This window comes from Martes martes (genome assembly GCF_963455335.1).
Source record: "Martes martes genome assembly, chromosome: 4".
Lineage (NCBI taxonomy): Eukaryota > Metazoa > Chordata > Mammalia > Carnivora > Mustelidae > Martes > Martes martes.
The window spans coordinates 147,811,481-147,824,529 of record NC_137891.1 but is presented as its reverse complement, the minus strand read 5'-3'; the positions used below and the strand labels follow the sequence as shown (position 1 = coordinate 147,824,529).

Below are 13,049 nucleotides of genomic sequence, written 5' to 3'. Positions count from 1 at the left end.
ATAATGTAAAACTAAAACATACTTATAAACTAAATGTTTTAACACCAGAACAGTTTCTATTATTTTCCATGCTCACATTTCATTTTGCAAATGCTATTTTCTCTATCTCGTGCCCTTTCCTTTCCGTCCTTCCCCGTATGCTGCATAGTACTCAGCTCAGGCTTCCAAAGGGATAAGCCTGACTCTGTGATGTTTGTGGAGAATGTGAAGGCAGCTCTAAAAGCGTCCTCCCACTCCTGGTCTGGTACTCCAGTGCGCCTGCAATGTGCTTCCCTCCTGCAGATCTCAACAAACACTAAACTGCTGCCTGGCTCTAGAGCCTTGTCCTGTATCCTTTCATTGCTGGAATGACCTTCCCACCTTGCTTCAGCTGGCTTGCGAGACATCAGAGCTCTCTCTCTTTTTTTATTTTTGGAAGATTTATTTATTTTTGAGAGAGAGCATGAGCAGGGGAGGGGAAGACACAGTGCGGCAGGGGTGGGGGGTTGTGGGGGTGGGGAGAGAAACAGACTCCTCGCTGAGCAGGAGAGCCTGAAGGCAGGGCTTGATCTCACGCCCTTGCGATCACAACCTGAGCCAAAATCAAGAGTTGAGTGCTTAACCAACTGAGCCACCCAGGCTCCCCAGCTCTTAAAGATACCGCCACCTGGTGGTAAAGTGCCTCTCTGTTGGTAGAGCATTTGGGACATGACCTGTATCTTAAAATTTATCACATTATATTGAAATTATCTGACTATGGCTCTGTCTCCTCCATTATACACTGCCTCTCTTGAGGGCTGGAATCCTATCTTCATTTAGGAGCTCCAAAGCCTAACACACCTATTAGTGCCTAGTAAGCCCAGTAACTCTTAACTGAATGAAAGTGAATGCAGACAATGGCAGAGCCAATGTCTGAGTTGGTTATTTCCAGTGCCGGGCACTGTGCCACCCCCCCACCCCCAACAGCTACTCCACAAATGGGCTGAAGTGCTACTTCTTTCTGAAAGTGACTATCAGCTGATTTGAACATGTCTCCTCTTTAGTTAAGAAAAAGGGTATTGCTGAGTAATATAGTATGACAATGGTAATAAAGTAACTTTGTAGTTTCTAGTTGATTAGAGTAGGTGAACACGACAGGTATACGAATAATACTTTCTCTGTGATTAGGATAAAGCAAACATAAGCTTTAAAGCTGTATGTTTAATTGATCATTCCAAAAACACCACGTGCGTCAAGGTCTAGAAAACTTACATCAAACTCCTTAGTAAGAGCAGGGTCGGGCTGATGATGCATAGAAAGCAGTTCTTTTGTGATAATTTGCAGATTTGAAGGTGAGCTATCAGCCAACATCACCAGGACTTCATAGGCTGCCAATCGGCTATTCACTGTACTACACCTGGAAACAGAAGACCCCAGTCAATTCCAACAGTGAACAGTCTACTTAGATAGCTCATTAAACTAAATCAACATTTGAAATGAAAGTATTAGAGCTGCAGTTCCTCAAACAGGGCTAATCAGGTCTGATGGCAGAGCTCTAGGAACCCAGGGGGAAGTGTTTACTTAAAGGAAGAGGCCACGAATACAGGAAGGATGATTATGGTTGAGAGCTAAATATCTTCTTGGCCTGACAGAGTAGCAAAATCTCTCACTTAGGACTACAGAGTATTTTAATCTAAGGTTTGGATCAGCAAAAATGGAGGACAAAGAGTTCAAAAATTTTATCAAAGACAACATGAGAGTAGCAAGAGCGATTTTTATCACCCTGAAATTCAAATATCTAAATGGCAGAAAAAGAAAGCTATACAAATCAGAATAAATGCCCATAAAAGCCTATATGTGCCTGAAGACTTAAAAAACAAACAAACAAACAAACAAAACTCTTCAAGGACACGAATCTGCTTCATTTTGCTAAGAAAATAGAGGCAGAAATATGTGGAATGCTAAATAAATTTTGTTTAAAAATGACGATAAAAGGTAACTAGCAAGCATCCTGCAGGAAACTAAAGGCTTCTGATGTTGCTCACCTTTAGTAGACATCATTTTGGGGATGGACAGTAACTTCTCAGTGTCACCTATGCCAACCTTGCCTTACCGAGAAGATCACAGGTTAGGAAGGATACACAGAAAAGAGGACATCCAACCTCTGAGAGAAACACGTATGCAGTGCAGTGTAGGAGATGTGTTCATGGGCTGGGGAGTGAGGGCCACAGGGCTGGCTCTTAGATCAGCACTGCACCACGCCCTGAGGACAGTGCCCAGGAGCTGGCACTGTCCTAGGCTTCTTTTTTGGACTTCTGGATTGCAAAGGACCAGTAAAGAACACATAGGACGTACCGTACACACGGGCTACATGTGAAAAATGTCTTTTGTTAGTGTTAGTAAGCATTACTCGTGAAAATACTTCTGTGTATTGTAACTCTCTCTCTGGCTTTAGGGTTTAGGTGGGAAAGGGCGGGGAGTCATTGTGATGAATGAGTATCACTCAGTACACAGGGGAGGATGAGACAAAATGCCCGCCTTTTCTACTCAAGGCACTGTGTATGATTAAAACAACCCAACTCCCTGCTGATGGAGGTGTTGCTTTTAATAAATATAAGGAAAAGGATTCATGAATAAAATTTCAATAAAACCACTGAATAACCACTGAACTCTACCTCTGAAACTAAGAATACTCTATATATAGGTTATCTGAATTTAAATGAAAAAACAAAACAAAACAAAAAAAAACAACTACTGAAGATTTATTTTCTCTGTTCACTGAAAGCTGGAACACTCCTGTATTTCTACTGCTTTCATAAAAGATTCCCATGGAGCTAGCACCAGATCTTCCAGAACAAGACTGGAGCAGGGGTGAAGATGGGAGTCACAGCCCAAGAGATCACTAGCAGTTGTAATTATCAGGACATGGTGGATACAGAGCAAATCACAGTTCATGCACTACAGCACCTACACATTCCTCCGAGAAGAAACTCTCGAGATTCTGAGTCTATTTACTTTTACTTTGGACATAATCCTTACCACCTCAGTTTCTCTTGGAATTTGTTACCGACCAAGTTAACCACATAATTTATTATTCTTCCAACTGGATGATAAGAATGGTTCCAGCATACACGGCTCAGCACCTATTATGTGCCAGACAGGCTTTATCCTAAGCCCATTTACATGCATTTCTTTATATAGTGGGTATTATAACTACACACACTCACGAGATGGACGACAAATTCCAAGTTAAGAAAATCTTTTTTGGACTAAAGTTTCGAATTAGAATTTTTACCAAAACTGAACACAACGTGCATTTTCCATACTTTGGATGAAAGTCCTGTTGACTGATGGCGGCACTGCCAGCTGGAGAATGACTATTTAAAATAATTCTAGAAGCTCGGAAAAGGAAGTCATCTAACAATGGTTTAATGAGTGATGAACCTGGAATAGAGCATAATATTCATGTTGAGGAGGAACACATTTTAATTCAAAGATCCTGTTTTTGTACTTTCATATCAGAGAAGCAAAGGCACCCAAGGCCACCCAATGGCAGGGCATTCAATTTTATTTGATGCTTATTTTGTGAGCACTTATGTAACACAGGGCAAAGCTCTGTGGGGCAGAGGGGTGGGAAGGGGCTGGAGGGCCGTGGCCAGGGAACAAGGATAGAGAAGTGAGGGTACCTTCCTCTAGGAGCTGACGGTGGAGTGAAAGAAGCCATGCTTTCACTTTAGAAACACAAATGCGAAGAACACCACAAGGCAGAACAGTTCGAGTGAACAATTAATTCTTACTCTGGGTGCGGTGGAGGGGGGCACGGAAGGGTTTCCGAAACTTTTAAAATCTTGCCTTCTTTGGGTAAAATGATGTGCCCTTCTCACCCTGGTTTAGAATCACTCTTTTCTATGTATCCCCAGTAGCCAAGAAGATTTTTGTAGTGCTTAGTTTGTGTGATAAAAGTAATAATTAATGTTTTGACTTATTTTCTGAATATAATTTATAATAATGAATATGCCCTTATAAATTATATGTGCGCCCCAGGACACTCATATGTACCCCACTATGCAGGGGGTGGTGGTTGGGGCTGCCTCCCAGATGAGAATACCCTTAAAATAAGTGAGACTTAAAACAGATAATATTTTATAAAGCATAAAAATAGCAAAAAGAGAAAACCCTATTTTGAATTAATTTTTATTTGATATTAAGAAGTTACGCGATCCATTTTGAATACCATAAAATTCTCTACATGGTTTAATGACGCAGGTAAAACAAACCTTAAGTTTGTTAGCCACTAAGATCCCGGATAATCTCGTTTTACCTGAAGGGCCAGTCTTCTATGGAGCACGGAGCATCTATCCTATTTTCTTAATTACACACAATACTATGGCAGTAACTAAGAAGCGAGGTATTCTATCACATGGGAAGATGAAGCAATAATTACCAAGCATTTCTTTTTCTGCCCCACAGAGTGAGAGAAGGGTCTTAATGAGCCGTAAGTGTCCTGCCAATAAGATGTTGTCCGCTTCACTGGTCTCACATTCAGCGGTGCGATTAGGTTCAAAGTTATCCAGCCAAGTGATCTCATCTTCGAGCATAGTCGCTGGGCTGATTCTTAACTGCTCCATTTCTGAAGCTTAAGAGGAAAAGAAAAAGTCCATTTGAAGAAAGAAGGATTTCCCCCCATGGAGTCCAAATCCTGAATTACAGTAGCAAAGTCAAGTCCCAACCTTCCATTTCCTCCATCAGAGACAGCGGTCATTAACAAACAGTGGGCTGGAGCTGCTGCCCCAAGGATTGGGACAGTGCATGCGCACTCACTCCTTACCCACTCACTCTCTCAGTCCTAAACCAAACATGTAGTGGGAGCCCCTCTGCAGGTCAGGAAGGGGACAATCTTTTTTTTTTAAATAATTAAAAAAAATTTTTTATAAACATATAATATATTATTAGCTCCAGGGGTACAGGTCTGTGAATCGCCAGGTTTACACACTTCACAGCACTCACCATAGCACATACCCTCCCCAATGTCCATAACTCCACCACCCTCTCCCTCCCCCCTCCCCTGGCAACCCTCAGTTTGTTTTGTGAGATTAAGAGTCTCTTATGGTTTGTCTCAGGAAGGGGACAATCTTGTTCTGAAGAAGCTCCTAGTCTGGGGGCAGGGTGTGTGTGTGTGTGTCAGCACGTGCCCCTAGCGGAGGCAAGCATGAGGGTATAAGGAGAGCCAAGGCTCCCGCAGTGTCACCTAGGCCAAGGGAGTCCTGCAAAGGAGGAGGTCCACAGCACAGTATTTCCGGACACTGTACCAAACCCTGGAGAACCACTCTGCTCTGCTGTAGTAAGTTCTCTTGCTCTCCTCTAAACAAGGAGTAAAGCCAGATTCCGTCCCAGAAGATGGGACTGGGGAGGAGAGAAAACGTGACCGCGCTCTCCTTCTGAGGCATAACAGCCATGAGCGGTAAGGTCCCACAGGATGAGGTGAAGAGGAATACTTCAGGATCAGAGTGGGACCAGCACGGGACAGGAGTCCACTTACTCACAGTGGGCCCTTGGCTAACACCTAGATGGCAGGGATCTGGGTGTGAAGTGCCTAGCATAGGTACTGGCATATACAAATTACTCCCCAAATGACAACTACTGCTACTACTCCCACTCTGCGCTCAACATTCCCACATGGCACCATGGATTCCCTCGTTTGTCAGTCAGTGACACAGGGAAGGCCTACGTGAAGCACTTGTTCATGACTTCTGTAGTCGTATGTGTCACAGCCAACTCATGGTTCCATCCCTCGAAAGGCAAAGCACACCACCCTCGCCAAGTCCAAGCCAGAGAGCAAACCTTGCTGGCTGCCACCCAGCTTTCAACAGAAGCCTGGCTTAAAAATATGGCACTTGGCTAGACGGTTAGACGGACATGTCACCCGCCCATGTGTCTAGAGGACAGGCATGCACTCCGACTACATTATCTCAGACTCCAACACCCCCGTTTCACTGTACCGCTCAGAGCATTGCCTCTCCCACCTCCCACCAAGAGACACTTGGGACACGGATGAAGGCATCTGCCTTGGAGACCTCTGCGGAGGCTTACAGTCACTATGTCTTCATGTGTCCGTGACACAAAGACCTTGTCGCGAGCTTCCTTTCAGATTTAAGTGCTGGCAAAAAGATGTTTCTTTTGAGAAACCAGTTTTCTTCGAGGGTCCTGACAACAGCCAACATATACTGTTTCCTGTTTCCCTCTGTCTGCCAGCAACCTCATGATCAAATTCTGACTGTGTGCAGCTTTAGCGCCCGCACATAGGCACGGTGTTTCTGTTTAACTCCCCCAGTCTGGACATCCTTTCCCATTAGTATTTCCAATGAATCCTTTGTCCATCCTGATTTTTATTTATTTCCTGGAAGCTGAAGCAAATCTTTTTATGTAGAGAGTGGGGAATGAACTAATAAATTCTTGATGTGAACAACTAAAATTTACACAGATCACCCCGGCACACCTCTGCCTTATACATGAGTAAGCACAGATAATCAAAATCTAAACACTCCAACACTAAAATTTCTAACAACACTTCAATTACCTAACACTAAATAATCAATGGACTTTATCGTTATCAACATACCTCAACAGTGATTCCCTCTTTCCTTCAGTGATCGACCTTTAAAATGGTCAGAATTCACTATACTAGGGAGAAAAGTTCTTCCTAACAGTTCTGTATCAGTATAATTAAAACATGTGTCTTTGACAATTTTTAAAATCAACAAATCTTCTCAATACTTTAATGGTTTGGTATATGCTAGGAGAAAAGAGAACTGGTATATGGGTTTATGTGCAATTTTCAAGAAAATAAAATTCAATTTCAAACAAGTAAATATAATCTCATTTATACTGAAAATACATTAAGGAAGATATAGAAATGTCCATTTGGCTTTCTTTTCTACTCCCCCCTTCCCCCACAAATCAAAGTCCTACATCTACTTACTTGTCAGATCATCTAATAATTGGCACCTTAGATCAAAATACTCCATACACTGAGATAACAGTCTAAAAAACAGATAAGATTTCAAGTATTAAAAAAGGTCAATTTTAAAATAAAAAGCATTTTCCTTGTAAGAACAGGTTCATAAAATAGTTTAACAATGGAATTTTCCTCATCATAAAAGAACTACATTTACATCAATTCAACTTTAGTATCTTAGCAAGAAGCATACTAAAGATTCTGCTAATACAGATACACTACAGAAGTAATAGTGTAAAAAGAAGAAACTTACTAAATCTCCCATTTTGTAATAATGTACGGACTGACTGCATACATCAACTAGATCACACTCATTCATTCAAATACCAAATGGTATTTACTATGCACTTACTACATGCCTGGAACTGTTTTAGAGGAACAGTTGAAAAATAACAAAAGAGACAAACAAATTTAAAAAATACATGTGTTAACTGGTGATACTAAGAAGAAAAATAAAGTGGAGCAAGAGGAGAGAAAGGTAAATTCTTTTATCTAGGATGACCAGTTAAGCTTTTCTGCAATTAAAGCAGCAAAGGGCACAAAATTTCAAGGCAAGGCACCTTGGTTTTATTCCTGGCTCCATCACTTATAGTTGGGTGTCTAGGGCCAATTTCTTTGGTTTCTAATTTCTAAAATGCTTGTTAGAGTGTTAGAAATAAACACACACACACACATGCACATCCATAAAAGGCTTAAGAATATACTAACGAGAAGAATAGAGAATGAACCAAGAATTATGATTATTAAGGAGATAATATAACTGTTAAACTCATTTGTCCTTTGTGACATAAATGATAAAGAAATGCAATGAACTTAGCATGCTGTATGGCACACAATCAGACCACAGTAATGCTAGTATTGTCATCACTAGCATGGAAGAAATGTGCCGAACCTAGGCATTCAAGTAAGCTGTGAAACACATTTTTCAAATTATAAAAAAAATTAAAGATTTAATTTTATGTGAAGTTAAATGCTCTACATCCAAGAGTTTGTTTCAAAATGTTAAAAACTCATCCAATGCTTTATTTCTTTTCCTGAGTTTCAAGAAATTTACCAGAAAATCAAACTCTTAACATTTAGTTAAATAATTGGAGTCTACAAAAAGTATTAAGTGCAACAGTTTACTTCCTAAAAAATGGCTTACACAGAAGTACAATTCTAATTGTGCAGATGACATGGTCCTGTATATGGAAAACCCCAGAGTCCACACAAAATAATTTAGAACTAATCAGCAAAGTTGCAAGATACCCAATTGGGACATGAAAATCAGTTTTGCTCCCATACACCTACAAACAATATGAAAAAGTAAGAAAACAATTCCATTTACAATAGTATCAATTAGAGTAAAGTACTTAGGCATCCACTTAACGAAGGAAGCAAAAGACTCACACAGTGAGAAGGACAAACAACGCTGAAAGAAAACCAGGACAGAATACCACACTTAGAGCAACAAAGTTGTGTGGTGCTGGTGTAAAGACACACAGATCGATAGAACAGAAATGAACAGCCAATCAATCAGCAAGCAAGCAAAGGATTTTTCACCAGAGTTGTCAAAAGCATTCAATGGGGAAAACAGTGCTGGAACAACTAGATTAGACTGAGGCTGGACTCTTACTTTCTGTCACACAAAAAACTTAACTCAAATGGATCACACACATACATGCAAGAGGGAAAACTATAAAAAAAAAGATAGAATATATAGCAGGAAAACTTCATGACATTAGATTACGCAATGATTTCTTAAGATATGATGCCAAGAGCACAGGCAACAAAAGAAAGAACAGACAAAGGAAGTATTTTTCAGTCTTAGAGATGAAACCACGATACAGATGAACCTGGAAAGGGTAGAATGCGGGAGGGGGAGTAATTGGGGAGTTAAAGTTTAGTGGGTACAGAGTTTCAGTCTGAGATGAAAAAGTTCTGGGGATGGGTAGTGGGGAAAGCTGCCCAACAATGTGTACTGTGTATGTACTTAATGTCACTGGTCTCTAGACCTAAAAATGAGTAAATGATCAATTTTATGTACATTTTGGTGCAGTAAAAAAAAAAATTCTAGCAAATCTAAAAAAATTTAAAAAAAAAGCCACTTGTCGGGCGCCTGGGTGGCTCAGTGGGTTAGGCCGCTGCCTTCAGCTCAGGTCATGATCTCAGGGTCCTGGGATCGAGTTCCGCATCGGGCTCTCTGCTCAGCAGGGAGCCTGCTTCCCTCTCTCTCTCTCTCTCTCTCTCTCTCTCTGCCTGCCTCTCTGCCTACTTGTGATCTCTCTCTGTCAAATAAATAAATAAAATTAAAAAAAAAAAAGCCACTTGTTTTCGAACTGTCTCTTCATGTCCTTTGTCCATTTTTCAATTTGGTTGTTGGGTCATTTATTTAGTGATTTCTAAGAGCTTCTTATATATGTTATATAAGCTTCTAATATGTTATATAAGCTTCTTATATATGTTATCAAATGAGTTTCCTGTCTGTCTCATTATAAATCTATTCGGCCAGTCTGTGAACTGACTTTTAACTTCATGGTATTTTTTTCCACACAGAATAATTTTTGTGGAGTTGAATTTATCAGCCTTTTATTTCATGACTTAACAGGTCCAGAGTTTCAGTTCAGGATGATGATAAGTTCTGGAGGTGGATGGTGGCCATGGTTGCACAAGAATTAGAATATAGTTAACGCCACTGAACTTACGCTTAAATGCTTAAACAGACCAAGTTTGGATACAAACTTAGGGCTTTGGATACTTATCCAAATGTAGGAGGCTGAGGTAGCTCTAAAATTTCTTCCCTTACAAAATTCTAATTTGTAAAATACATACACAAGAAAAGAAAATACTGGTTTCACACATCTCAGTGGTACCTTTCATGTCCTATGACAAGGTTTCTCTGGTGAAGTGAAGTTGGAGAAAGTAGAGGTCGGTGTGAGATCTCCTCCCTCCCATCCTGGGCCCAGACTGGGGCCGCCTGGCACACAGGCTAGCCCACAGAGATTCGGCAGGGTGGGCAGAATGGACTTATCCAAGCCCTTCCATCAGCCTGGACCACAGCTTCCCTCCATGCCCAGGTACTTGAAAAACCAAGGGAGAGAGCTAGAAGGACATCCCAGCTGCATCTAGATAGGGAGTTCGGAAGTATGCTGATCTGAGTGACAAACTCAAAGACATGAGCAGTGTGACCTTCATCAAGTGATGGGGCTCCCATAATTTCAGCCTCTCACCACTCAGGTGAGCTCTTCTTTCTCTTGGGGGTGACGGACCAGGTCAGGTGGAGGTGGGAGGTGGAAGTGATTCAAGGGGAAGGAAGCCTGGTAGTGTGTGTTTCCTCTAACTCTCCTGTCCTGAGTGGGGATAATAAGAACTAAAAAGCCCTTGTTTGGGACACAAATGTTACAGAAGGAAAGGAGAAATTCTTCTGTCATCTCAACAATGACTTCAGTAGAGCAGCACACAAATCATTATTCTCTTTTAGTATAACATGAACTTTAATCTAGATTCCGTACCTCTGATTGACTCCTCTCATAATACTAGTTGGGGACCAGAGAGGTAGCTGAGCCGTGAGAATCACACCTAGGAGAAATTGGTTTGGCTTCTGTACATCTGGGTGAGCTGAAGTATCTGTCTGACTAAGAGTATACAGCTGATCACAGGCAGCACGGCGAATCTGAAATTACATCATCAGTGGTGAAGGACACACATCAGTCAACACTTAGACACTGATTACAAAGTGATTTTCCTCTCGGGGGCGCCTGGGTGGCTCAGTGGGTTAAAGCCTCTGCCTTCGGCTGGGGTCATGATCCCAGGGTCCTGGGATCAAGCCCCGCATCGGGCTCTGCGTTCAGCGGGGAGCCTGCTTCCCTTCCTCTCTCTCTGCCTACCTGTGATCTCTGTCTGTCAAATAAATAAATAAAATCTTAAAAAAAAAAAAAAAGAGACAAAGTGATTTTCCTCTAAAGTCCACACTCTGAGGGAGGCTATCAGGGTGAGAATGTTTTCATCACTAATGGTAATGTTTACATTGAATAAACTAGGGCTGATTAAAAAGAAGCGTGCTCAGAGAACTGATCCCCCAAATTATTCCAGTCTCCTACTCAAAAGTTTTATATATAAATGAAAATAAGAAAAAACTCTTCAGGTATTTCAAAATTAATTTTCAAGGTCAAATAAGAAAATCAGAATTATAAAATCTAGTGTGACTTCATGGCCTGAAGCTGGTCTCTCTGGATTTGACAATGTTGACAATGGTGACACTGAACGCCAGCTGCGGGTGTACACCAGCTATAACACTGTTTGTTGTAAACAAACACAAGTTAGTCTTAGTACTACTCTCTGAACTTTTGGTGGAATACAGAACAGAAAGGAGGGCAGAGTGTCCAAATGGTCACTTTGCGAGTCTCAGAGCGCTTTTTAGGACTCCGAAGAGGACGAGACACCATGCCTTCCGCCCTGTGCGCAGCACTGCAAGTGTGTGGAGGGCTGTGGACAGAAGAGGACCAAGGGGACGCTTTATGTAATGTACAAAATCCTTACCTCAGCACTTGGTGATCCAAGCAGAATATCAATGATAAAATCAGCAACACAGGGCAAATTATAGAAGGATGCTAGTGAGAAGAATAAAGAGAATTGGGGGCGGGAAGGGGGAACCAAGTTAGAAAATGCATTTTCAAAATTTCAAAAATTCCGAATACTTTCTTAAGCTTAACTATAGCAGAAATTCAACTCTTCTACCTGGAATTGAATTCAGTGCTTTCCACAACTGCCTCCACGTCTCTGAGTTTCCCCCACGAGAACCTAAGTTGTCCAAGAGCAGGACCATATCTCGGTCACCTCTCTGCCCCCACATTTTAGTACAGCGCCTTGTACACACCACTTATCAAACAGTATGTCTTGCCTTAATAAACTATCAATATTCTACAATGAAAGTACAAATGATAAAAAGCTTGAAGGAAGTTGTAATTATTTCATCTTGACTTGAAAATATCTCTAAAACTAAACAATTATAGGAAAACTGAACTACGATTACGGGATTTGTTCAAAGCATTTCGTAATGACTTGTACTTCTTATGTGTGTCTTCAAAAGCACTCTTGCTCCAAGTAAGTAATTTTGGACACTACATCACTGTCCTACAAATGTCCAACTTTTTCTAGATCTACCTTATCTTATATGACGAGTTTGGTTATTACACGAAACACATTAACAGTCAACAATTTGATATAACAGGTCTGAATCAGTAATAACAGGAAGAACCGGGCTTTCAGAAATGAACTATTAAGACTTCATTCTATTGAGGGCCTGCTATACACTGGGCAGTGTCTGGGTGTGAGAGATTCGGTGGGAACAAAATGGACAAAAGTCTCTGTCTTTATGGAGCTTACAATCTAGGTGGGGAGGGATGATGACAATAAACATGATAAATAAATTATGGAGGTATGGAGTTTAGGTAGTGCTGGGAGGACAGGAGGGCTGTGGTCAGAGAATGTCTCCCTAAGAGGCTGAGATTAAGCACGCCTGTGGGAAATGAGGCAGAGAGAGCCATGTGGGAAAGATGGGGAAGAACATACCAGGAGGAGGGAACAGCCAGTGTGAGGGCCCTGAGGCAGGAATGTGCCCCGAGTGATGGGGTACAGGTAGAAAGCCAGGGAGGTCGAAGCACGGTGAGTGAGGGGGAGAGCAGATGGCCCCGAAAGGGTGGATTCTGTCTGGCCTTAGTAAAGATTTGGTTTTTACTCAGTGGGAAATGAGAAGCTGCTGCCGGGTTTTAAACAGAGGAGTGATACAATCTGACTTACATTTCAGAACATCCCCTCTGGTTACTGTGTGGAGAATAAACTGCAAGGGTAGAAGCAGGGATCTGTTAGGGCGCTACGGGTATAACCCGAGCGAGGGAGGATGCCAGAGCAGGGGAGGGTAACAGTGATGGTACCAGAGGGCGGAATCTGACGTGGCTGGAAGGAGAATATGCTGACAAAAGTGGGTGTGAAAAAGGAATCAAGGAGGACTCAAGGATTTTGGCCAGAGCAATCAGAAGAATGAAACTTTACTTTAGCTGGGAAAACACGTGTGGTATGGGCCAGCTAGGTAATTCGG

General features: G+C 41.6%; 1 protein-coding gene across 1 annotated transcript in view; it reads right to left on the bottom strand.

Annotated features, from left to right (window-relative positions):
* The window catches only part of USP24 (ubiquitin specific peptidase 24), a gene marked incomplete at its 5' end in the record, with an annotated part of 138,189 nt that overhangs the window by 37,974 nt on the left and 87,166 nt on the right, over window positions 1-13,049 (bottom strand). Inside the window, 6 exons of the mRNA XM_080800089.1 lie at window positions 1,231-1,375; window positions 3,285-3,402; window positions 4,403-4,594; window positions 6,938-6,999; window positions 10,465-10,625; window positions 11,492-11,562. Of these exons, the coding sequence (XP_080656215.1) occupies window positions 1,231-1,375; window positions 3,285-3,402; window positions 4,403-4,594; window positions 6,938-6,999; window positions 10,465-10,625; window positions 11,492-11,562 (749 nt within the window). The remainder of the gene's footprint in view (window positions 1-1,230; window positions 1,376-3,284; window positions 3,403-4,402; window positions 4,595-6,937; window positions 7,000-10,464; window positions 10,626-11,491; window positions 11,563-13,049) is intronic.